Below are 27,423 nucleotides of genomic sequence, written 5' to 3'. Positions count from 1 at the left end.
TTATGTACTACATAATTTTTCCATCTATAATATTTTATTTTCTCAAGGATATGATTCCTCTCAACACATTCAGTTTCAAGCAATGTATAGCATGGAAACAATGTAAAAAATTAACAGACTGCCTTCTGTGGGCAGAGATGGGGGGGAAATGTGTAAAATTCAAAACCTTACAAAAATAGTAGAAACTACTATGGTATATAATTGACAAAATATTTTTTAAAAATTAAAAAATAGATTTTACAAATCAAAGATTTGACCAGTGGATGGGAGTGAAACAGGAGTAAACATCTCAAGGTTTTAGTAGACACCAACTTTAACAGAAGTCAACAGAATGTTTATCAGCCAAGAAAGTTAAGATAATCATCTGTTTGAGAGGAGCAGTAGTCCAGGACCAGTCTGCCTTCTACATTATTAGAAAGATCATGGATAGGTTGAAGAGATTCCAAAGGAGGGTGATCAAGGGGATGAGGAGCCTCGAGTTCATGCCATATGAAGGAACTAAAGATGTTTATAGCCATTATGTGGAAGAATTTAAATTTCAGAAGGCACAACCTGGAGCAATGGATGATAATTGAAATGAGGCAGGTTTATAAGCCTGAAATCAGGAAAACGCTTCCTAACAATTAACAAATCAATAATAAACATTTGTTAAACATCTACTATAGCACTGTAATTAGACAAAATCCAAAGTAAAAAGAGAAAAGTTCAGAGGTGGTGGGTTGTCCCCCCAGAAGTCCTTATCAGTGACTGGATAGCCACTTGTTAAGGCATGTTGTAGAGGGGATTCTTGGTCATCGATGGAAAAGATGTTGAAAGAAATCTACTGTAATGTTCCTGTCGACTCTGGGCTCCTGTGAGATAACATTGCTAAAAATGAAGATTGAGATCATAGAGAGTTTTGCTATCATTAAAACCTATCTTTTGCAATATATTTATATCAATGAATTATAAAAGGATTCTTATATGGGAATTCCCTGCACCAATGTAGATTATAATCCAATTTTGAGATGTCCAGAGAGCCAGAAGGACCTGGGTTCAAGTCCCACATCTGATATACACTGGCTGTGTGACCCTGGCCAAGGCACAACTAAGGCTGTAAGTTGCAGTGAGTGACCTGTATTGGTAGAAAGAATTTCTTCATATAGGAGTTCTGCAAGTCAGTGAAATCCTAAATCCAATCTCTATCCCTAGTGTAGGTTAGTGTCTAATTTATGAATTAAATGTTACATGTTTTATTAATTCACTAATTTGTGAATGATTAAATAATAACCTAAAAGATAATGTTTTTCTCATTTCTAGGATATTTGCTTAAGAGCAGGTTATGCGATAACACTTTTTGCATTCAATAATCCCTATCAACAATACCTAATACTGGAAAGTGGAGCAATTAGAATATCTATTTTTGAACCTTTTCTGCAATCAGATATTGAGACTGAAAAGGCAATGGCAGCATTTCAGGTATAAAAGTAAATTATCATTCCCAAATCTTTAAATATTTAAATTTAATATAAAATAATTTGAAAAACCTTCCCCCAAATTTTGATGTGTAAAATTTGTATTTGTCTTGCCCATTACTTTGTTTCCCCTCAAAATCCCATGTTGCAAATAGGTGGATTAATTTGCTAGCACATAGTTAACAAATTATGTAACACATAATTGAAATGAATACAAAACCAATAAAGAAGAAAAAGATAAAAGAAAAGCATGCATTAATTATTATATACATCATTAAATACAATATAATTTCATGCAAAGCACACATTGCTTTGTCTTATTGTCCATTTATTTGTGTGTTTACATTGTCTGTTTATAAGTTTCATTGGGGACATGTCAAATTAGTCTGATCATTAGCCCTTGCTCTTCTCTAACTTGCTAACCTATCACTACTTATATTTATCTCATTATCCATGCCCTTTGGAAAATAACTGTAGCCAAAACTATTACTATTTCCTCTCCAAGTTCCACATAATTCTCAAAGTTGTACTCTCCGTGAGAAGGGATAGACTTCTGAGGTCACTGCAAAGGTAGCACTGACCTCAAGATGAACAGAGGATGTGGTTACTAGTTATACTTTCCCTTCTGGTAGGAAAAAAAAAAATGAAGAAAGCTTTTGGTTCTAATGTCTTGCTTTATTTTCAGATAATTGTATTAGCCAAAGTTATTGTAGATGTGGATCATATTACTTTGTCTGCAAGAGGTATTACTATTTTAGTTGATCTTCTGTATTCACCCAAGACAGCTACTCTAGTCTTAACAGGTAAGGAATTAATAAAATTATGTCTCCTCTTTTGGATTGTGAGCTCCTGGAGAGTTGGGACCATCCTTTCTTTTCTTTGTATTCCCCAGAGTTTACCACAATGCCTACCACATAGAAGTTGCTTAATAAATGTTTAATGATTGACTGACCTGTGGGAGGAAGTCTTAGAGACTTTCAGTACTAGAATAATTCAGGAAAACCCGGAGCAACAAATGTTACCACGGTTGTTAGTGTGTTTCAATTATTTTCTCAGGCTACAGAGTCATGTGGTTTTTTTCCCCCTCCCTAAACAAGATGACAGTGCTTTCTATTATTACTAAAATGAGTTTTTTTCCAGATATGGTGAATAGATTCCACCAAGACCCATTTACCATAATACATATTTATGAGTTGTCTAGTCACATTTAATTGTTTATTCCATGGCTACAAAGCTATCTTCAATCTTTTTTTTTTTTAAGGTTTTTGCAAGGCAAATGGGGTTAAGTGGCTTGCCCAAGGCCACACAGCTAGGTAATTATTAAGTGTCTGAGACTGGATTTGAACCCAGGTACTCCTGACTCCAGGGCCAGTGCTTTATCCACTGCGCCACCTAGCTGCCCCCTTCTTCAATCTTTTCTAACTGAGAGTAAATTCTTCCTTCTCTGTTCTTTCAGAGAATTTCATTTATACTGCTTTATTAAACATTTACATTTGATTCCGTTTAATAAAAAAAGTAATACCTTTATATTAAAAGGATATATCCTTTTGTGTAACAATTTTATCTGTTGATTTATAGGAAATTTGATAGCTAGCTTGGCTCATACCAGAGCTGGTATTACAGAAGCCTTTACCACACTAAGGACAATTCAAAGGCTTTGCTACCACTTGTACTCAGAAAAAGAAGAGGTAAAATAGAAAAATTCATTCTGCCTAAGTAATATAAGATGTAATTTTTCCTTTTCTCATTTCCCTGTTTGTAGCTTCATAATTTGATTCATAAATTATAAACTTTGGTTCATAGTAACACCTTAAAGGTGGATTTTTTTTAAAGTATTATTTACTTGTCATCTTTTATTCTTATCATCCTTGATCATTTATATGGTGACCGAGAAGTTAACAGCCATTAATTTAATTCTTACTCAAAGCATAACTCCAGAATTAATAGAATTGGTTATGAAGAATTTGGCCATTCCTTAATTTTTTGTTACATTTTTTTCCTTTTACCAAAACAAATTCTAACAAAAAAGTCATTTTTTAGCAGTCACACACAAAGCATAAGTAAAATGATTTATTTGGGTTGGATGACTATGATACTTAGTATGGCAGTTTTAAGGACAATTACTACTAGATCTTCTGTGGCTTCCTAACCTTTTGACCTTTGGGAAATAACCATAAGCACCATTTCAATGTATAGGAGTACCCTCTCTCTAGAAGCATATGTGGCTGTTCTACTTGTGTCAGTTTTATCTATTAAATAAGGTAGTTGGAGTAGACATCATTCTTTTATAATTCTGTTGGAGGGAGGCACACATCTACCTGCCATAAAAATGTACTGGGTGAATTACTATTAAATATTTGGTGAGGGACACAGAAAACTTAGGGTTTTTTTTTTTTTTTTGCAAGGCAATGGGGTTAAGTGGCTTGCCCAAGGCCACACAACTAGGTAATTATTAAGTGTCTGAGGCTGGATTTGAACCCAGGTACTCCTGACCCCAGGGCTGGTGCTCTATCCACTGCGCCACCTAGCCGCCCCTGAGAAAAATTTGAAATTAAAAAAATTGGAAATCAATGACCAAAAAGGAAATGTTTCTCTTTTCATTTAGGTTCGTATATCTTCTGCCTGTGCTCTTGGTGCCTTAACTTATAATGCAAATGCTTATCGACACCTGTTAAAAGAATGTAGAAATAAGCCTAATCAGTTTCTTCGTTTAATGAATAACATCAGCAGAGATGCAATTATTAACCCAGGTTTTGTAAAGGAATTTCAAATGCAAAGAAAAATTGGGCTGCCTTCTATAAGGTATCATGCATTTATCTGAAATTATGGTAATGAATTTATATTTAAGTCATTTCTTTTTAGAGTTAGAGTTACATAATGATCTGAATAGATTTCAAGATGCCCAGATTTGAAAAGTGTTAGTCTTATTCCAGAAGATTACTAGAAAGTTATGGTACTTACAAATTAAATCCAGGAGTTTTATGTCCATTCTTGAATCAATCTAGAGTTGACATAGATATCACAGAACAAAGTAGAGTGCCAGGACAACTTTGAAACCAATCTTCAATTCAGCAGTGTTTTTTCCCCCTAACTCACAGAGGCTTAGAGTTGGAAAGGACCTCAGATTATCTACTCCAAACCAGAATCCCCTCTGCCATAAACTTTAACAAATGGCATTGAATCTGTGCTTGAAAACCTCCATGGTGGGGCAAAGCATTAATCCAGAACTAAATCAAACACTTAGGTTCAAACTCCAAAGGCCAGAAAAGGACTAAGACTGACCACATGGTTATAGATGAGATGAAATATAATGTGGTGCTTTCTTTCCTTTAAGATAAATGCACTCTTTAGAACATGTTATTTTATATAACACTCTTCTTATACTTTCCTTAATGAAGTCCCTTTAGATACTGTCCAAGATGGACTTAATTTTTTCCAAAGTCTATACTACAGTTTATGTTATGTGGAGGATTTTTAACTATAGAATAAAATAAAAAAGAACCAATGATGTAGTGTTCTACAATTAACATTTGATATTCAAATGTCAGCTAATTTGGTATTATTTATAATCAAATATTCTAGATAATACAGAATTATCATATGAACCATAGAAGGGTTGCCAATTTCCCAGGAATTAGAAAATTACAACACTGAATACTAAAAGTAATATGAACAAAATTTAATTTCTCTGATTCAGAGGGAAATTCTGGATATTTAAGTGTTTTGGGAGAATCATTAAAATATAAATTTTCAGTGAACTAGTGATACATGTAGTTAATAAGGAATTTTTTTGGATGAAAAAATGCTAGACAAACACAATTTGTTGTATAAGGTTGTTATTACTAGGCATATGCCACCAGATTCCACTAATTGGTTCTATGAAAAACTATTATGCAATAAACAGCAAGTAAGGGGTCATGAATTCCATAGAATATTATAAATAACATTCATTTTTGAATAGCTAAAAATTCAGATTATAATAGCATAAAATTAGATTTTCATAGAGATTTTACATTTTAGCTTTAAAATGGTAATGCCAAGTACCTCTTCTCCACCAACTTCTTCCTTCCTTTCCACCAAAAATCTTGGAAATTTCTCCCCTGGGGTGTGGGAGATAGCTGAGTTTCTTCACATATATCTCTGCATATAGTAGGCCTTGGTGCTTAATGGTTGGAAGTAGGCTCTCAAGTTCTCCTACAATTTCTTCTTATCTTCACAAATTCATACCTTCCTTCTTCACCCGACCAATCAAGATTTATTAAAAGCCTACTCTGTGCCAGACACTGTGCCAAGCCTGAGGCATTGTTTGCCTTATTCTAAGATCAAGAAGCAATAAAGATTAACAATGATTCTCTCTGGTGTTAGTTTCTCTGTAAATAGAAATGCTATGGCCCATTTGAGATTGGAGAGGGCAGGAGGTATGTAAGTGAGGACATTACTGGTAACTTTTCAGGTTACTATGGCACTATTCAGTAATTCTTCCCCAATTAGACTGAGTTTTAAAGGCTCATAGGCAGATTATTCCTCAATCTCAACCGGTAAGAAAACAGACTTAATATCTCTGGGGATTAGTTGCCATCATTGGGTGGTGCCAAGTTATGGTGGAACCTAGTTATAATTTATTAGTGGTGTTAACATATGTGGATGTGACAGTACAACTCAGCAATGTCAAAAGCAAGCTTTCTAAAGCATGAGTTAGAGTATTAGTGACAGCATGTAGATATAAGTGATCTTATAAAATATATTTAGAATAAGTATTTATGATGGTTCTGTGGATCAACTCACCATTCCTGTGACTTCCCATGTATTTCCTTCCCTGTCTATTATTCCCACTATATACATATATATATGTATATATATATATATATATATATTTCCCTCACTAGAATATAAATTATTTGACAGCTGCAACTGTCCCTGTATTTGTATTCTCAGTGTTCGACACAGAATTAGCACTTAATAAATACATTCTAACTTTTTCTTCTTTCTTTTTCAGTCTAGAGATAAATGGAGGCCCATCCGTAATTCCCGTCATTAGAAAAGGTAATGCTTTTCTTCTGAGAAAATTTTAACTAGTTATAAAATTATTTTCTTTGTGGCTATGAAAGTATTAAAAATCAAAACTAACTCTTTGGCCTCAAGAATTATCCAGTTCTAGGGTGGCTAGGTGGCGCAGTGGATAAAGCACCAGCCCTGGAGTCAGGAGTACCTGGGTTCAAATCTGGTCTCAGACACTTAATAATTACTTAGCTGTGTGGCCTTGGGCAAGCCACTTAACCCCATTTGCCTTGCAAAAAACCTAAAAAAAAAAGAATTATCCAGTTCAGTCAAATGTATGCCTGTCATGAAGTATGATTTTTCCCTTAAGAACCATTAATCTATGAAGATTATTTTGTTTGGCCAGATCCATGTAACGTCAGAATACCAAAGGATTTTTTTTGGTGGGGGTAGGATGGAGGAGAACCAATGTATTTGATTCTCTTCTATTTCATAAGAGATAGCATAATACAGAAGAATAACTACTGAGCCAATCAAGAACCTAGGTTCTAGTCCTGGGTCTGCTATTAACTAGCTATGTAGACTTGGATAAATCACTTATTCTGTCTGAGATTTAGTTTTCTTATTTAGAAAAGTTGGGGGGGGGGGGTTGCGCAGTGGATAGAGCCCTGACCCTGGAGTCAGGAGTGAGTTCAAATCCGGCCTCAGACACTTAATAATTACCTAGCTGTGTGGCCTTGGGCAAGCCACTTAACCCCATTTGCCTTGCCAAAACCTAAAAAAAAAAAAAAAGTTGGATCATATCATTGTCAAGCTTTCTTCCAAAAGCTCTCTATCCCCATAAAAAAGTTTCAAATGTGTTCCTTCTGCCTAAAATGCAGTCCTGCCACTTCCCCTCCCATACAAGACTCACAACCTCCACAAATCTTCTCTCATTCTCTAGATTTAGTCAATGATTTTATTCCACAGCAATTCTCCTTATACTTCATGCTCATTCCTCTGGACTTGTATGAGTAGTGTCCATAAATAAGGAGAGAAACTACAAATTATAAGCAAAAATTACTATATTGTCACATTTTATTTGCTTAGGTTAAATTATCCTGTATCTGCTGTCATTTTCTCTAAACTTAAAAAGTTTGCTATTTTTTCTTATGTCTTAGTATCTCAAAAGTTAGTAATGTAATTCAAACACTAAGAGGCCAACAGATCCTTTTGTGATTAGAATTGAGTAGTCTAATCCTGAAGAGAAATATCTCATTCCTATTTATATATCAGATTGGAAAAGAAGTAGCAAACGCCCCCTTGTACTATGAAACTTTTATGATTCTAACCACTATCTCCTAATATATATACACATAGACTTCTTGTAATAAGGTTAACACATAATTTTTCCTTGCAGAATTCATTGCTTGTCCCTATGTGCCCTTAGTGCTAGGGAGTAGACTAAAAAACACCTTTTGTAAGGACTTAAATATCATTTCAGAAATAAATAAGTTAGAAGATAGGGTTGGAAACTCAAATCTCCAAACTTTACAATTAGAAAGGTATTTACAAGAAGATATAGGTAAGAAAATGGAATTACCTGTTTCAGATCAAGTAGGACTGCAATGGGAACAGCTGACTTAACTTAATTCCTTGGAAAGAGGGGAAAACAACTTGTCTGATAGCTAGCTGCCATGGACTTAGTTGTGGGCTAATCAGTTTACAGAGTGACAATCTGACAATATTTGAGGAAGAACTACTTGGTCTAATTCTGGGCTGAGGCAACTTCTTAGATAGGACATTGAAAGCATCTGTGCTTATTGAACATGAACTGAATTTTAAAATGGGAAAATAAAATCAATCTCACCTTTACTTCACTTTAGGAAAAATGATTCATTAAAGGTGACAAAAATCTGAGAATAACGGTTGTAATTTTGGTTCTCTAATATCTAGGTAAAGAACATAGAAGAAAAGCAAAAGCTAAAATTCAGCCCAAAGACTCTTTACTTATAATACCTTGTACAGGCAACTTAATGGGAAGACTCAAAGCAACCAGGCTCACTACTTCTAGTAGATTTTTTTCTTTTTCAACTATGGCTCCATCAGATCTCATAGAAGTCTCAAGGCCAAGAATTGTGAAAATGAGTCAACTCAAAGAAATTAAAGAGAAGAAAGCCCTCTATGACACTCAGGAAAATGCTCAAGCCACTTCAGCATGAAGAATCTTAGCTAGAGAGCTGGTATCATTTTTAAAAGAGGAAGTTCTAAATATTGATAGGGAAAATTTGGTTCAGTGAATAAAACTTTCTTTTGTAAATTAGAATAACTGCACTCAAACTTAATAAAATTTCATGATGCACACAATGACAACAAATGAATATTTGTCATATGCAGCATTTCAAAATATGGGAGGATAAAGAGGACTGACTGAAACAGACTGATCTCTTCTTTTAGGTTATAATTCACAAAGAGTCCCTTGTCCTTCAAATACAGGAGACAAGAAAGGCTACTTTTGCCCCGGGTAAGGAACGGTGGCTCTGTTGCCCAAAGGGTGCTCTGGTGCCAGGCGAGGAGCCTTGTCTCCATCCCTTCCCCACCCTGCACCGAGCCAGCCCTGAAGCTGCCGCCTGTTGTCCTTGGCAGCAGTCGTGGTGGAAACCTCTCGTGTGGCATGGCAAACAAAGGAGTATGTATGGCTGTGGTGCTCAGTGGGCCCAAAGCTATGATGGAGAGGGAGGTGTCTTCCAAGGACATTGATTGTATATATGTATTATAGTAATATAAAAATATATCTCTTCATCCAAACATTGGTTCTTAGGGCTTGAGAGCTGAGAAGACTAGTTTTATAGGCCTATTAACACTTTTCCTTCACTTGATTTGTATTCAATCTAGCAACCAACCAATAAGTATTTATTTAACGTCTACTCTGTGCCCAGCACTTGATTAAATTTAAAAAGCATACAAAAGATCAAAGATAAATGACCCTAAATCATCTTCTTTAAAAAATAATTATTTCTCAGAGAAAAAAAGATACTGGGGGCAATAATTTTATCATGTATAAAAGTCAGACTGAAGGATAATCAACTCTTCTCTCTTCATATGGTTAAAACTTGGCTGGTAGCTGAAAAGGCTGGCTTTTTTAGAATACTTGATGTCTTTGCTTCATAATAGTTGTAATTTTGATTCTCTAATATCTAGGTAAAGAATATAGAAGAAAAGCAAAAAGCTAAAATTCAGCTCAAAGACTCTTATAATACCTTGTGTTACAGGTAACTTAATGGGAAGACACAAAAGTAACCAGGTTTACTTCTTATAGAATGAACTGCTCTACTTCTTTCTGAATGATACACACCAGATTAACTTGTTTACCACTGTTACTTTATGGAGTCCATGACTGGTCTGGATGGGCAAACTGGGAATCAGTATGTTCTTAAAAGCCCTTTTTCCAATCTGTCATGCTTGCAGTTCCCCACTTCAACTTAGAGCACCTGTTTTTAATATCTAGTTGAAATCCATTCTTCACTTATAACCAGTCAGCAGATTTCTAATGTAAGCTAAGGATTTGAATATATTGAACATATATTTGAATATATTGTTGGTGAAATCATATTCCCCACTTTATCACTTGAAAAATACACTAAAAACGTTTTAACATTTAGCCTTCACATTAAATTCTAAATTAACAGCTTTGCCATACTGTGGTGCATCTTATAAAATGAGGTAAAACACAAGGAATGGGGAAACCAAAAAAAGGGGGAAGTGAATAAAGAACTTAAAAGAAATTAACATTCTTTTTTTTTTGGCATTTGAAATGAAGTCAGAGATTTAATAAAGAATTAGGGAAAAAAGACTAAAAATAAGATCAAATGAGCTCCATTTCTGTGTAACACTATCCTCTGAAAAACATTAGAATTTATTAAGGTATTTACTAACCTTCCATATCTGCTGAGAGGTAACCAGTATGCTCTAAGCAGGGAGGTTAGCTCAGGATTAAATTGAAAATTATTTCCTATCTAATCTGACATTAACAGACTTCATACAGGGTTGAATGAAGAATTTGGTTTATGTTTCTAAAATCACTGTGAAGTTTTTAAGATATATATGTTTGTGGTTTGTTTTCTTTTAATCCAGTCTTGAAATAATAGGAAACTAGGTTGGAAATAAATATAAGTCCAGAGAAAATTTTTTAACTCTACCAGAGTTGATAAAGCAGATACGATTGCATATGCCAAAGCCAGTAAGATATTCACAGAACTCCTGGTGACTCTTCAGTGGTCCCATACTCTGCCCCCACTGGTGCCATCCCTGATGAGAAGGATGAATTGAACACTGATAATGTGGAGCATAAAATAGCTGCCTTAAATTAAAGTTAAATAAGAGATGCAGCCTCTGGAGTCTGTATGTCCAACAAATTAAATTCTATCTTAATCTGAATACCTTGGCCCCACAGAACGTTGAGGCTTGCAATCTCAGTAGGTTGCATCTCTACCCCCAGTAGCCATTAATTTCACTACAGAACATTTTGGGTTCCCCATGAGCTCACACTGGTCTCAGTGCCCTAAATTGGATACTATCATTAACAACCCTGGGCAAGAGGTATGAATTCAGGTATTAACAGTCTGTTAATCTCTGGGATCAAGGGTCCTATCACTTCAACACTCGGGACAAAAATAAAATTTCTTGCCTCAAGCAAGCATCTACAGGAGAAACAAATATGCCTTTCACTCCTGCCCAGGTTCCCTTCAAGGCCTTTATTTCTTTTGTACTTAAAAATAAAAAGAAAGTTACACTGAAACACACAAACAGGGTAACTCCTGTTTTGCTCTAGGCTCAACCCTGTAACCCTAAATCTCTGGGGAGAAAGGAGTAGAGTAGAGAATGGGGTAGGAGAAAGTAGAAATGAGGATTCCTGTAAGACAACAGGAAAGGAAAGCTAACATCTTTTGGATCTAACTCCAAACCAGCCATCTGATTGAGACCTCTGAAAAAACTACACTTGTGTGTAATCATTTTGTGTGTGGCATTATAACATAGATCCTGAGTGGGTTGAGTTTACCCACTGATACACAATCAACAGTGTATGCACAGGAGTATGCTCTAAGTTCAAGAACTTAGACTACAACAGCCTCTTTAGAGAACTGTGGAGGACAAGAGTGGGCATCAATACAAACCAATCCACAGAGCCTTTAATACACTATGTAGGCTAAGAAACACAGGGCAAAAATTTATCTGATAAAGACTGGCTCTTAAGCAAATAAAGTTAAGAGGAAAAAAAGTTAGTCCTATTCCTTTGGTCAATACAAAGCAACAGAAAAAAAGATGTGTATACAGTGGGAAATTGAAGAAACATCTGTGTGTCCCTTTTCTTCCCTTAATCTCCTCTCCACAGAGGCTAGAGGAGCAATTCTTCAGTAGACATTGAATCAAAACCTTGAGAAATTCTTTAGAAAATCAAATCTTCACACTTGGTACTTTTATGGCAGCTTCTCCAACTTGTTTTGATATATCAACTCCAAGAGGACATCTGTTTTATGAAAAATACAATGTATTACTATTTAACTTTTATAAATTGAGAGAGTAATACAGATTAGATTTATATTTGCACTGGTAATGAGAGGGTCCACAATGAGGCTCACAGAACAAGAAAAATACAAATGGTTTGGTTTTTTTACTTTGGAGTGCGGGTAGAGGGGAAGGAAGGAGGATCAGTTCTGACAGTGGGACAGTCTTCAGACAAAGAAGCAAAGACCTGACAGATCTGTAAGTCAACTTCCTGTTCTTTCTAGTCTCTCTTGTCCAAAGGATTTCAAGAAACACTCTTATTTCATTTAGTTCATTATAGTTTAATTACTGCTATCCAAGAGGAACAAGACTTGGATTTAGAGCCATACCTTAAACTTTCCGGACCTTAGTTTTCCATAAAATTCAGGAGCTAAATCTATGGTTCTTTATGCTGCTGGGTAAGATTTTGGTCCCAGGTTTCTGTTTCCCTAAAATGAAGTTTGGATTAGAACCAAACTGTATAAAAAAAGCAAGTAGTCATATTATGTAAACTAGGGATAGAACTTAATCCAGGATTTTAAATCATTAGGAGATCAAGTCCACAACAATGTGCAATTCCTATTTATAGGATATGTTAGTATGCAGTTTAATCTATGGTAAATTCTGGTCCTTGAATATAAATAATACTTTACTAGAATAATCCTTAGTGGAAACAGCTAACCTACTTGGGCATAAACAAAGATAAGACAGCTTGTAACATAATTCAAATGAATTATTGGTAAAGTAAATGGAACATGGGGGCAATTCTGAGTGACCAAAAAAAAAACCAAACCTCAACACAAAACAATGTGTACTTGATCAGAAAAATAGAAAAAGCACAGAAACAGTAAGAATGTTTTATATTCTAACAATCATTATATAATGTTACATAAACTATACATATATATGGCCCATATATGCCAAACATTTTACTAAGCATTTTACATGTGTCTTACTAGATTAGGTAGGTGCTATTATCACCATTTTACAGTTGAGGAAACTGAGGTTAAGTGACTTGCCCAATATATTAATATTTAGATATTAAAGAAATATCTAAAGCTGGATTTGAAATCAGGTCTTCCAGACTCCAGGTACTGCCTCTTTCCACTGTACTACCAGCAGCCTATTTGGAAATGTCAAGTTGGGATCATTGGTAATAATAGGACACTTTTATATAGTGCTTCAGAGTTAGAGTAGAACTCATAGCCTATCTTTTCTATTCAACTGCATTAGAACTAAAAATGATGAATGGAGGGAGTAGGATCAAATAAATATATGCCACTCTATTTGAGGGCTGAAACTTGGTATTCTCTCATGTGACTTGTACCCAGCTAGAAAAGGTATGAGAGGGCTCTGTTCTAACATCCATCAACAATTGAGGTGAGGTGGTATGGAGGATGAGTTACTGAAGTCAGGCCCAGCTTCTAAAGGACTGCTCCTACTCTTTGGTGGTACATGAAATTGCTAAATGCCTACCAAGGAACAGTTTCTTGCCCAATATATACACAATAATCTAGGCCTAGAATTATTCTTGCTCTAAAGACAGAGAGCAATGTTCCCTTGATATTGGCTAAGCATGCTTTTAACATTGACTAGGGTGGATCCCATTGGACCAGAGTGTTTACTTAGCTGGGGGGAGCAAGAAGGGACCAGGTTGCCCAGTCAGACTCTACCAAACTACTTGTTGTTCAGTTATTTCAGCTGTATCCACCTGCTTACAACTTTAAAAAACTGAAACACTGTTAAGAGCAGGCCTAAATTAAATGTTCATTAAGTTTTTAAACAGCCAAGAATTATTCTGGATGTCTAGTTTGGAACTCAAAATCTCTTCTATGACTTCTTAAACAATCATAGTCAAATGCTTCTTAGAAGGGTGCCGCCTTCATAAAGGAAGCTAATGAAAGGAATTATGTGTGGCTTCCCTGCATATTTAAAGTGACATTAAGAGAACTTCAATGAAAACTTGGGATCACAAGTTTAAATTAGTGCAGTGACATTTAGAAGACAGCTTGAAGTGAAGTTTGCCACATACTTTGGTTCATATCGGACACCGTCCACATTGTGTAATATGCCCAGTCCTGCATACAACCTCTCAATGCCATTCCTAAAAAAAAAATATAGAAATACTTCAGTTGTGGGGAACTCCCTGTGCAGAAACTTCTTTCACTGATGTTTATAATTTATAATTTTTGATATGAGGCACAAAGGGGTTAAGTGATTTATCCATGGTCACAAAGCTCATCAAAATATGAAGCAGGACTTGAGTCCAGATTTTTTTTTGACTGCATCTTGACTCTATCCCTCACTATCTGTATTACAAATAGTTTAACCTCTCTAAACTAAAGTCAGTTATAAGCATTTATTAAGCACCTACTATCTACCAGGCACTATGTTAAAATCTGGGGATACCAAGAAAGGTCAAAACAGTCCCTGACCTCAAGGAGCTTACATTCTAATGAGGGAGAAAACAAGCATGTATGTACAAATTTTATAAACAAGTTACACAGAGAATAGGAAATAACCAATATGGGGAAGGTCCTACAATTAAGAGGGATGGGAAAGGCTTCCTGTAGATGGTAGAATGTCAACTGGAACTTGAAGCCAGGGAAGTAAAGAAATCTGTTGAAATGACCAAACGTGAAGAGTGGACTGCAACAGAATATCACCAGGGGTGGTATCAATGTAAGAGGAGAGAAGAGGGTAGAGGTATGTTTGAGAAATATTGGAGATTTGAGAAACTGACAGATCTTAGCAAGAGATCTGACATGAGGTGGCGGGGAAGTGACGGATGATTAGTTGAGGATGATATATAGTTTGCAAGCATAGGGAACTGGAGGATAGTGGTGGCCTGAATGGTAATAGAGAAGTTTGGAAGGGGAAAGATGAAAAGGGAAGGAAAACGAAAATAGTTTTTGATATGTATTAAAGATATTTACTGGCTATCTAGTTTAAAATGTCAAAGGCAGTTGGAAATGTGATTCTGGAGGTAAGCAGAGAGGTCAGGGCTAATAAGTAGTTTTGAGAATCCTCTAACAAATACATAGGAACTGATGAGATTACCAAATGAAGATGTATAGAAGAGAGTCTAGGAAGAGCCCAGTAGGACAAGTGGGTATGACACGGAACAAGTTTCAGCAAAGACACTGAGGTCTGATGTACATTAGAAGAGAACCAGGAGAGTTGTCTAAAGACCTAGAGAGAAGAGACTATCAAGGAAAAGAGGGTATTTGACAGTGTCAAAGGATACAGAGGTCAAGAAGGATAAGGACTAAGAAAGGACCAATGGATTTGACAACCAAGAAATCAATTGGTAACCTTGGAGTTTGTTTGAACTATGAGGCCAGAAGTCAGATGGTAGAGTTAGGAAGAGAGAAAGAAGTAGAGGCATCTATTGCAAATAACCTTCTTAAGGACCTTAGTCACAAAGGGCAGAAGACATTTGACACAACAGTAAGGATAGAAGGATCAATTGAAGAGTTTTTGAGACTAGGGAAGACATGGACACGTTTAGAAGCAGTCGAGAAGCAGATTAAGACTGAGGGAGCAATCTGTTGGAAGAGACAGGATGGAAAAGTAGACAGGTTTGCCTTGGCAAAAAGAAAGACCAGCTCATCTGTAATATAAGTGGAATTAGAACATATAATGTTCCTTCCAATTTTAAACCTATCATCTAGAATGTCTCTACTACAAAGTATTCCCTCTTAGCAGCTTATTAGTAGGAATGTTTCCACAGAACTAAAATTATGGTTTAGGACTAATATAAAAAAATTTTGCTCACCATGCAATCATAATTCCATTATCTGTGCAAAATTTCAGGGGAGGACATAATAAAATACAATTTGTTGCTTTTGTTATAATTTCCAAAGTTCTTCGAATATATAAGTTACTTGCAACACCTCCAGATGCAACCTGAAGAAATTTAAAATACTGAAATTAACCACCACAAAAATAAAAGTATGAACTAGCATTTTTCAAATAGTACTATGTGAAGGTATTACCTGTGCTATAAATAAGAATTTCATGAGAAAATTTTGATGCTAGTATTATTTTGTCCTGCTAAAATACTGCATATTAAATTGTATACATCAATTACTTGCAGTAATATTTTATTGTGAAAACTGGCTCAATTTCCTTTATTCTGCTCCAAAATTCAATTCCCAGAATATTCTATATCCTAAAGAACAATAATTAAGGGTTTCTGGGGGTTTATTCAGTCTGTATTAAGACCCAATAAAGCGTCAATGTTCTTGCAGGCAGGACATGCTATGGATGGGTTTTCCTCCACCTCACAAAACCACATACAAGTATGTGTGGTTATAAAGAACTTTCCTTTTTCGTGTATATGCACATGAATCTGGTTCTTTACTATACACCAAAACAAAGTGCTATAACACTATTTATAAGAAAGCTTATAAACACTTACCAATATTGCATTAGATGGAGTTAGGAAACCTCTTTGTTGGCAAAATAAAATAGCACGATGTGTTCGTTTAGCAATGTGGCTTGCTACTGTGTGTTGTACTGCAGCAGCAATATCAGCAGCACAGGATAATATTTGTCCCTTTTCAATTCCTGAAAAATAAAATTTGTTGATTTTTAAATTTGATAATTTCATTATGTCTTATTACATATTCAACTTGGATAAATATACACACCTTCCTCTTTTTCCTTTTGTGTTATTATTCTGTCAACAGCACTCTGAAGTCCAGCAAAAGAAAAATCACAATTTCTACAGTAATGCAGGGGATGTCGAAAATCAAAATGTAATCTATTTCCTTGTTTGGCTAAATGTTCTATAGCCTTGCCACCACTCATGGTGGAGTATGTTGGGTGTTTTACTAAAGAAAGTCTTCTTGCTACCTAGCAAAGAAAAAAATGCTTTGTAAGACATGATATAATTGGCTCACACTTTTCAAGTTAGAAGGAAAAAATCAAAATCCTATTACTGAATACTATATTATGAAAACATAATGCTACAAAAGAAAGATTGTGGCTAGTAGACTCTAAAAATACAATTCACAGCAGTGGGCTGGCTTGTAATAGATACAGACTGATATATCTGGGAATCAAAGAAAATAAATTCCTCATAATCATTGCTGTTGTCCTATTTTTCTACTTTGTAGGTAGCTAAGAGGGGAGGAGCTACTTAGTTAAAACCACTCCATTTTTCCAGGGAAAAATTTCAATTACAATGAAGACAGAAGTGAAGAACCACTGTGGTCCTATCCTTGAGAAGCAGCAGTATGGTTACCATCTACCATTCTCTTTTGCAATGATTAATAACTATGCTATAAGGGAAAGAAGGAAATATACAACTTTATAATAGTAATATTTCTCCAGTTTAGTCAAAGAACTTTATCTTCAATAATTGCACTTCAGGTTTTCATTTCTGCAATTATCAAGTAGCACATTACAGTTCTTTACAGTAGCAGACTTTTATATGGTGCTTTGAACTTTACAAAGTGTTTTTTTTAAATTGATTTATTTTGAATTTTACAATTTTTCCCCTAATCTTGCTCCCCCCACCCCCCACAGAAGGCAGTCTGTTAGTCTTTACATTGTTTCCTGGACATATGGTATACATTCATCTAAGTTGAGTGTGATGAGAGAGAAATCATATCCTCAAAGAAGAAAAATAAAGTATAAGAAATAGCAAAATTACATAATAAGATAATTTAAAAAAAAAATTAAAGATAATATCAAACTCCACAATTCTCTGGATACAGATGGTGTTCTCCATTGCAGATACCCCCAAATCATGCCTGATTGTTGTTGCACTGATGGAATGAGCAAGTCCATTAAGGTTGATCATTACCCCCCCATATTGATGTTAGGGTGTACAATATTCTTCTGGTTCTGCTCATCTCACTCAGCATCAGTTCATGCAAATCCTTCCAAGTGTCCCTGAATTCCCATCCCTCCTGGTTTCTAATAGAACAATAATGTTCCATCACATACATACATTTATTAAGCCATTCCCCAATTGATGGACATTCACTCAATTTCCAATTCTTTGACACCACAAACTGGGCTGCTGTGAATATTTTTGGACAAGTGATGTTTTTACCATTTTTCATAATCTCTTCAGGGTATAGACCCAGTAGTGGTATTGCTGGATCAAAGGTATGTACATTTTTGTTGCCCTTTGGGCGTAACTTCAAATTGCTCTCCAGAAAGATTGGAAGAGTTCACAGCTTCACCAACAATGTATTAGTGTCCCAGATTTCCCGCATCCCTTCCAACATTGATCATTGTTCTTTTTGGTCATGTTGGCCAGTCTGAGAGTTGTGAGGTGGTACCTCAGAGATGCTTTAATTTGCATTTCTCTAATAAGTAGTGATTTAGAGCAATTTTTCATATGACTATGGATTGCTTTGATTTCCTCATCTGTAAATTGCCTTTGCAAATCCTTTGACCATTTGTCAATTGGGGAATGGTTTTTTTTAATTTGACTCAGTTCTCTGTATATTTTAGAAATGAGTCCTTTGTCAGAAAAACTAGTTGTAAAAATTGTTTCTCAATTTACTACATTTCTTTTGGTCTTGGTTTACAAAGTGTTTTACATATATTATCTGAAGCTTTTAACAATCTCATGAGGCTAGAACTATGGGTATTTTTAATTTTCATTTTACATAGAAGGAAACTGAGGCTTAGAGATATTAACTGCCTTGAACATGTTGAGCTCATTCTTGCCAGAGGTGAGATCTGAGGTCATCTTGACTCCAAGTTCAACACTGTGTCATTATACTGGTATCCAGTCCAATCCAACATATACTTATAAAAACCCTACTATGTGCAAGACTCTGTACTTAGTCCTGGACATATACATATATTCTAGACATTAATTTCCTCTAGGAGGTTAGAACAGGGAAACAAATGAGTACACAAATAATAACTTGAAAATATAAATAATTCTAAGGATCATGTATGGTACTGTAAGTAGTCCCCTAAGCTAAGCCTTGACTAAAACAAGGGATTCTGTGAGATGAGAAAAGGGAACATTAAGGCATGATGGATGGCCTGGGAAAAGGGAAGGAAGGGAAGAAAGGGAAGACTAAGTCTATGAATGCTATGAAGGTACTGCAGGGTGAGAACATAGAGAACTAAATACTGAAAAGATTAAGTTGAATTTGTTTGGTGTTTTTAGACTAAGCTGCTGAAGGGGGGGGGGGGGGGCGGTGCCAAAAAAGCATGGGAGGGAATAAGCATTTATTGAGTACCTATTATGGCCCAGACACTGTGCTAAGTGCTTTACAAATATGATCTCTTTTGATCCTCTGGAAGGGAGGTGTTAACATTATTCCTATTTTATAACCAAAGATACCTAGAAAGATGGAGGTTAAGTGACTTGCTTGAGGTCACACTGCTAGTAATAAATGCCTGAATCCAAACCTGTACTCAGGTCTTAATGACTTCAGGTCCAGTGCTCTCTCTATTGAACAATCTAGATGGAAGAATTTTGAAGGGTCATCTAGGTCAAGGTTCACCAAGGGAGTAAACATCAAAGGCAGGACTATGACCTCTTATGTTCCCAGATCCAAGGTCTGTTCTCCTGTACTACATCTATAAAGCAAGGAGAACATGGAGCTAGTAAGATGACAGAGAAAGTATAGAATCTTATGGGTGCCTATTTTTAAGGGCCAGTACATAAATAAGAATCCAGTAAATGAGACTGAGAAAATAGACTAAGTAATTAAACATGAATGCATTTATTAAATTAATGCTTATTCTGTGCCAAACATTGTGCTAGTGCTGATAACACTAAAATAGAAGAGAGACAGTTTCTCCTTCAAAGAGTCACAGATAGAGGCAACATATACAGAAAGGAAGGTAGAGTGGAGCAGTCCACAGATACTTCCTTTCCAGGATAGATGCTAGTACTGATTGGAGATGAGTGGTGGTAGTAGTGATCAAAAGTCACAAAAAGAAAAGGCTAGCCAACAATTGTCAAAAACTGAAGAGGTTTAAGAAGGATAAAGATTAAGAAAAGGTCATCATTGAGATCATTGGCAATTTCATTTGGCTAGTGACTTAGGAAACCAGAATGCAAAGGGCCAAGAACAGAAGTAGAAAGGAATTGGAGGCAACAAGTACCAGTAATTTTTCTATAAGTTTGGCTACAGAAGAGTAGCTATAGAATGACAGCATGAGGGATAGTAGGATCAAATGAAAATGTTTTGTTTTTTGTTTTAGGAAGAGGAAGATCTGAACCCAGTGTAACTGAAAGAACAGGGGGGCTCAAAGGACTTAGGTTCAAATTCTAGCTTTAGAACCCATGACTTTGTACAAATAACTTCCTCCCTGATCCTTGGATTCTTCATCTGCAAAATGGGAGGTGGTAGAATTTCATGGTCTCCAAAGCACCAATTATATGATTATATCATAATCAGACAGAAAGAAAATTATTGGAACCACCAATAATAGGTCTTTATGAGTGAAGTCTACTAAGGAGGATAATTCTTAAATTTCCAAGTAAATTCATCTCAAAATACAATCTTAAATCTTAAAGGTTTTGAAAACTTTAAAATTAGAGTGATATGTAAAGGAAAAACATGTCTATTTTAGATGTATAGAAACTATACTAGAAAAAATTTTAGTATGCCACACAAAATTCCATCCTACATTCAATTTTCAATTTGATCTCTTACTGTAGATAAAGTCCTTACCAACCTAGTTACCTACAACCTTTGTACCTAATTAAGGCTATTAAACAACAATGGAATTATTTTATCTCTAATTGAAATCGACAGGTACTGAAATTCAGTGGTCACTTACTGTTGACTGATATGCATCTAAATAATTACCAGGTGCTACACTGGAAACACACACACACACACACACACACACACACAAAACAACAACAACAACGACAATAACAATAGCTAATATTTCTGTACTATTTACCAAGCACGAGGCACATTTACTAAGTCCTTTACAATTATTATCTCCTTTGATACTCACAACAAACCTGGGAAGGAGGTGCTATTATTATCCTTATTTTACAGATGAAGAAACTGAGGCAAATAGAGATTAAGTGACTTGCCTAGGCTCACACAATTAAGTATCTAAGTCTTCCTGACAGCAAATGTGGCACTCTCCCTTGTACCACCCAATTGTTCCCAAAACAAAAAGAAATAAATTCTTAGATTAATTCTTACCTTGTCAAGCAAGTCACCAGGTGCTATATCTAAAGATTTTCCAAGCAGAAGAAAATCTGAAACACCCTGAACTACAGCCAGTAAACAGTGACCACCCGAGACCAAAAGAACTAAGAAAGGAAACTCCACTTTATTGGTTATTCTAATAGTAAGTGCATGTGCTTCCATGTGATGAATAGGAATGAAAGGCTTCTTGTACTGCTTTACCAGTTGTAAGCTATACTCCAAGCCAACTCCCAAGCTTAAAGCAAGTCCTGGTTTTACAGTGGTTGCAATTGCTGAGAGTTCTTTTGGAGTGATTCCACTGGCAGAAAGAGTTTCTTTCACTATTTGTTCAATATTTTCTCTGTGAAGTCGTTGTGCAACTGAAGGAATAATACCACCTGTTCTGGGAGAAAAATGGTCATAAATTTATCATATCAAATTACAAGACCTCAAAACTGAAAGTCTGCATTCATAAAATTTTCCCTTCTCTCCTAGTACCAAAATAGTTTTAAAAGCATATTTTTCAAACTTAATAGTTCAATACTTTTAGGGAAAAAAATCTCACCAAAGGAGCATTCTAACAAATGCTGGTAAAAATATCTATTTGTCTGACATCTTATAAACCTATTCAAAAGGGCTTTAAAATAAAACAGATAAATGAAAGAGAAAACTGCCTAAAATTATCCGAAAAGCTTTAATGAAGAGAGAGAAGAAACCTGGATGTTAATGAGAAACAAAATCCAAGGGATCATTAGAAAATTCAGGTCTAAATTTAGTCAATAAGTAAAAGGAAATACATCTTTATACTTTATACAAATGAAACAGAAGAGTTAAATGGAGATTTGGCAAAAAGTTGTAGTCTTCTCACCCTTTATAGCCCCCCTCTTCCTAATAATGAGTTCCTCTCAGAACCTCTATTTTGAAAAACTTTCAGGGCTGTCACCCTTCATCCCTATACTGGTTCTGTTCTTCACAGTCCTGATTTGTTATATGAGTATCCTCCCTTCCTTTTTTTAGTTGATATTTTATTTTTCCAAATATATGTTATAAAAATTTTTTCAACATTCACGCATATGCATATGTATATATATATTTTTTTAGGTTTTTGCAAGGCAAATGGAGTTAAGTGGCTTGCCCAAGGCCACACACAGCTAGGTAATTATTAAGTGTTTGAGACTGGATTTGAACCCAGGTACTCCTGACTCCAGGGCCAGTGCTTTATCCACTGCACCACCTAGCTGCCCCCCATATGTATATTTTTAAGTTACAAAATTTCCTTCCATTCTCCCTTCCCACCCCCTTCCCCTCAATGGCAGTCAGATTAACATTACATAAGTATTTTTGATAAACTTGCTTATAGATTAGTCATTTTTGGTATGAGGAATTAGGATTAAGAGAGAGACATAAGATAATTTTTAAAAAGTGTTCATCAGATTCTGAAAGTTTTTTGTTTTGTTTTGCTTTGTTTTTATTCCTCTGGATGGGGATAACATTGTTCATGGTCAGTCTAAAAAGCTATCCTAGCTCTCTGAACTGCTGAGTGGAGCTGCTTCCAACAAGGTTGATCATCTCACAATGTTGTTCTCTTATTTCTGCTCCCTTCACTCAGCATCAGATCCTGTAACTCATTCCATGCTTCTCTTGAGTCCAACTATTTATGATTTCTTTTTCTTTTTTTTTAGGTTTTTGCAAGGCAAACGGGGTTAAGTGGTTTGCCCAAGGCCACACAACTAGGTAATGATTAAGTGTCTGAGACTGGATTTGAACCCGGGTACTCCTGACTCCAGGGCCAGTGCTTTATCCACTACGCCACCTAGCCACCCCTATTTATGATTTCTAAAAGAACCTCCTTTCCTTTTTAACTCTCTCTTATATACGCTATCTTCATAGAATTTAAACTTCTTGAAGGAAGTGTCTTTAATTTTTATTTGAATTCCTAGTACTAAGCACAATGATGGCACATAGTAAGTGCTTAATAATGCCCATTGACTAGTTCTTGAATGTGGAGCTGAGTAATTCAAATAGATCTTGAAATCAATGTTCTTCTCTAGAAGAACAAGAAGTAGGTTTGTCCATACTACTAAACTAACAAATAAGAAATCTTACTAACTCTGAAAGGATCAATCACAAGATATATTGTGAACTTCCTCATTCACTATTTCATTTAATAAGTTCCTTTTGTTTTTTGTTGATGAACTTTCTAACAGTGAAAGAGAGTATAAGATTAAGGGACACAATAAGTGATATAAGACCTCCCAGAGAGGAAAAATTATTATGAGTTTAAAAAAGCAAGGAAACTTTCAAGGAGGAAGGTAGGATCTAAGATTTTTTGGGGAAAAAAATTACAATTTAAAAAGGTTTGGAGAAATGGTTCTCCAATTGTCTCATTTCTTCTGTGGTCAACTGGGTCATTATAAATACTTGGGGGGTAAGAGAGACTTACTTTTGAAGAGTAATGGACATGGGTCAGAGACTTGATCTTAAATCTTAACTCCTCTTAACTGACTAGGCAGTCTTCTCTATGTCTCAACTTCCTTATCACTATTTCTCCAGGATTACTGGGAAGATCAAATGGGATAACCAATATATGTAAAAGTATTCAATTATAAAGTCTGACACAAATTAATACTAATCTTGCTATTGAACAAATAAAGAAGGATTATTTCCATTATTCATGATAATGACTACTTACTTTAAGTGAACTTCAGTTTGGGAGTGCAGTGCTTCTCCTAGGATGTTGCCAGCTTCATCCACCACAGCAGCTGCTGTATCATCACAACTAGTTTCAATTCCTAAAACCAGTTTATGAAGGGACTGTTTTCCAGAATGAAAAGTAAAACCTCTTAAAAATCCATGGATTTTCCATTTGGGTAATCTACAAGGAATCTCCAATATTTTATTCAGTGTCAGCATATTGAATCTATAAATTTGCCTAGAAACCAAATGGAGAGGCATGTATTAGGTTGTGCATAATTTTATGCAAAACACTCAGAAGTCTAATACAAAATTGAGAGGCTTGGATGTTATTTACATTCTCCTTCAGTTTTAAATTATAGGGAAGCTCATGAAAACTAGCAATAATTTTTTTTTAAATACCACATAAATAGACTCCTGCTGCTTGAGGGGGGAGGGAATGTAAATAGGATATAGGGATTTTTATAGCAGTAATTTTATAAATAGGGCTTGTGAAACCACTTTCTTCTTTATGAAATGCTTAGCATCAAAAAGCCTCAAGTGTCATATTATATTTGTTTAGTGAGGAATTTTTCTTCTTTCTAAGTGACAACTATCTGCACTAGGAATAGTGTGCAGGAGCCATACATAAGATATAGAGAGCCTGACCCTTTTGGGGATCTTGAAGAAATAGCCTTGGTAATTTATACAACTCAATCCATACACTCCGGAGGAAAATGAGATAAAAATAAACAAGAAGAGGACCTCCCAGAATCCCCCCAAAGCTCTGTGAGAAGTGCTGACATGAGCATGAAGAAAAGTGCCAACAAGGTGGATGTCAGAATAGACAAAGGATCAAGTCAATCTGAAGAGCAAAACTCTATATGAGCAATCCAAGAAATACACCCATAGCAAGATGAGAAGACTCTGTGTGAAAGTAGGAGGAGAAAGGTGAAGAATCAAATATAAAAAAAAAGATTGTTGGGTCTTTGAAGCCAGAAACATTCTGATTCTAGGATGTGACTCCTTTAATGTAACTGCTCTGTAGGCTAATTGTTAAAGGTAGTTCTATAGGGTTGAAATTACCAGTACCATCTGCTAAAGGGCTTTGAGGATCAACAATTATTAAGTGCCTGCTATGTGAAAGCTACTGTGTTAAGCTTGGGGGGGGGGGAGGAGGGGACAGAGAGGAGAAAACACACAAAGGGGTGAAAGACCTTTCTTCCCTCAAGAAGCTTATAATTTAATAAGAAAGACAATATGCAAACCTATTCAAAGCAAGCTACAATAGGAAATAACAGAGGAAAGCACTAGAATTGGGGGATGGGTAGGATAAGAGAGTGATGTCCTGAAACATAGAAAACAGTTATCAAGAAGGAAAGAAAGATCCACAGTATCAAAGTATGTAGAAAGGTCAAGACAGATGAGCACTGAGAAAAAGCCATTGATTTGGCACCTAAGAGGTCATAAATAACTTTGGAGGGCAGTTTCAGTGAAATAATAAGACAGGAAGCTGGATTGTAAGGGGTTAAGAAGAAAGTGGGAGGAGAGAAGGTGGAGGTATCTATTATGGATGGCTTTTTCAAGTCTAGCTACTAAGGTCAGAAGAGATATAGGTTGTTAGTGAGGAAGGAAGAGAGTAGAGAGAAATCCAGTAAACAGAGTGGGGATGACAGAGGGCAATGGAGAATAGGACTGCTTGAGCAGGTAGAAGGGTTAACTTTGTTAAGGAGTAAGGCCACTTCATCCTGTGAGACAGATGGAGGAGATAATGGTAGAAGACATCAGAATGACAAATGAGGAGAAAAGAGAGAGCTCAGAACAAATGGTCTCAATTTTTTTTTTTTTGTAAAAAATTAGGTAAGGTTCTCTACTGAGGATGATGGGAAGGATGAAAAGGTTTAGAGGCATTCTATGGAGAGTGGGACTGTAAATTGATATGGGATATCTAGGAGGATTAAATGGATTTATAGACATTACCAAGACCAGAATGATAGTAAAGAGGGAGCACTATTAGGAATAGTGCCCAGGAAAGAATAATGAAATATAGAGAACAGTGATTGGGAGGAAGAACCCCAATCACTCCAGGTTCTAGGAGTATATGTCCCAGAGACCATGTAGGTACTGGGGGAAGATAGCTCTTTATTTATTTTTTAATTTTTTTTAATTTAAGGCAATGGGGTTAAGTGACTTGCCCAAGGCCACACAGCTAGGTAATTATTAAGTGTCTGAGGTCACATTTGAACTCAGGTCCTCCTGACTCTAGGGCTGGAGCTCTATCCACCTAGCTGCCCTGGAAGATAGCTCTCTAGAAGGGAATACACTCTCAGCTTAGCAGTGGGTTTCTTGATTCTCTATGAGCTTGGATATGAGAAACCTGAGCCCAGCACTAGCAAAGAAGTTTTATGTTTAGAAGCCTTGTGAGGCTGAGTGTTTTTAGGGGAAGCTAGTAGGATAACAACAAATAGCATAGTTCCCAGTCTATCCACTTGGGTGCTGCTTTGTATTAGAAAGGATCCTCTGACAAAAGTGTTACTTTAAGAGCCTTAGCACTTTCTTCACTTTCTTCTCCCTACTCCTTGAGCAAAGGTTTTCTGCTCTAGGAGTATCAACACCCTTGAAAGCATCTGGAGAGTACTGTTAAATTATTATTGTGTATATGATATTGGAAATGCTAGTGGACCCTGGCCCCTAAAAATTATTCCTACCCATCTCTAGATTCATTCTACCTAGAATCACAGGATACTGTGTGACAATGACAAGATCCAAATTGTTCTATATTCAAGAGATTCCCGAGTCCCTTTCCCTTTTCACAAACTCATGGAAAATGTGGAATGTGGCATAACTTCACAGAAATATTGATGAGGTGGATGATTTTATGTGGGGAAGGAGAAAGATATTAGAAATATATGAAATTACTTGAGCTATGAGATCGGGCAGAGACTACTAAATCTAAAGCTGCCATTTGACAAATGTTATGTTTACAAGCCTTGGTCAAACATTTCTGTATACAAAAGATAATACCACTTCTTATCTGGCCAGGTCTAAAAACTATCAGGAATTGATAGTACTTTTGGGATTCCAAGGCTACTACTAGAATTTGTGAAAAAATATGCCATTTGTAGAGAACTCATCACTGATTTCAATTGTAAATAAATTATTGGAAGGAACTTATAAGCAGAACAGAAAGTTCAGAAACAGCAAATGGCATCCTGAAGAAGTGATTCAGGATGGATTTCTTAGAGTTTTATGGAAATTAATAGAACAAGAAATACAGTAAGGCCTTTAAGAATCTGTAGCTACCTCACACAGCTTTTCCTGATCTAAGTCGAACCATTTGTGTTATAACCTGATGCCAGTATAAATGGCTTGGGGAGTTAGTCTTATACTCCCAAAAGGCTTCTGTAGGGAGGTGAGGACATAATCTTATTTATAAGCTATTTTTTTTTTTTTTTAGTTTTTGCAAGGCAATGGGGTTAAGTGGCTTGCCCAAGGCCACACAGCTAGGTAATTAAGTGTCTGAGACCAGATTTGAACCCAGGTACTCCTGACTCCAAGGCCCGTGCTTTATCCACTACGCCACCTAGCCGACCCTGAAGGTAATATTTGATACAAAGAAGTAAGCATTATAT

At 35.9% G+C, this 27,423-nt stretch overlaps 2 protein-coding genes across 6 annotated transcripts in view; one reads left to right on the top strand and one right to left on the bottom strand.

The window, feature by feature from the left end:
- The window catches only part of ANKAR (ankyrin and armadillo repeat containing), a 90,826-nt gene extending 82,028 nt beyond the window's left edge, over positions 1-8,798 (top strand). For all 4 annotated transcript variants that reach the window (XM_074215508.1, XM_074215507.1, XM_074215505.1 and 1 more), the window contains 6 exons: positions 1,300-1,458; positions 2,140-2,257; positions 3,033-3,142; positions 4,060-4,256; positions 6,451-6,497; positions 8,388-8,798. In XM_074215508.1, coding sequence (XP_074071609.1) covers positions 1,300-1,458; positions 2,140-2,257; positions 3,033-3,142; positions 4,060-4,256; positions 6,451-6,497; positions 8,388-8,653 — 897 coding nt within the window. In that variant the 3' untranslated portion in view covers positions 8,654-8,798. The remainder of the gene's footprint in view (positions 1-1,299; positions 1,459-2,139; positions 2,258-3,032; positions 3,143-4,059; positions 4,257-6,450; positions 6,498-8,387) is intronic.
- Positions 3,937-27,423, bottom strand: part of OSGEPL1 (O-sialoglycoprotein endopeptidase like 1) — a 34,208-nt gene continuing 10,721 nt past the window's right edge. The window contains exons 2-8 of one of the 2 annotated variants that reach the window (XM_074215509.1): positions 23,811-24,050; positions 21,134-21,521; positions 16,631-16,835; positions 16,399-16,547; positions 15,754-15,884; positions 14,008-14,079; positions 3,937-11,958 (exon numbers count right to left, since the gene is read on the bottom strand). In XM_074215509.1, the coding sequence (XP_074071610.1) occupies positions 11,886-11,958; positions 14,008-14,079; positions 15,754-15,884; positions 16,399-16,547; positions 16,631-16,835; positions 21,134-21,521; positions 23,811-24,031 (1,239 nt within the window). In that variant the 5' untranslated portion in view covers positions 24,032-24,050 and the 3' untranslated portion in view covers positions 3,937-11,885. The other variant, XM_074215510.1, reaches the window with a different exon arrangement.

This window comes from Macrotis lagotis, chromosome 1 (genome assembly GCF_037893015.1).
Source record: "Macrotis lagotis isolate mMagLag1 chromosome 1, bilby.v1.9.chrom.fasta, whole genome shotgun sequence".
NCBI classification, from domain to species: domain Eukaryota; kingdom Metazoa; phylum Chordata; class Mammalia; order Peramelemorphia; family Peramelidae; genus Macrotis; species Macrotis lagotis.
Note: the sequence above shows the minus strand (reverse complement) of the source record. Positions and strands in the feature narration are given on the sequence as shown.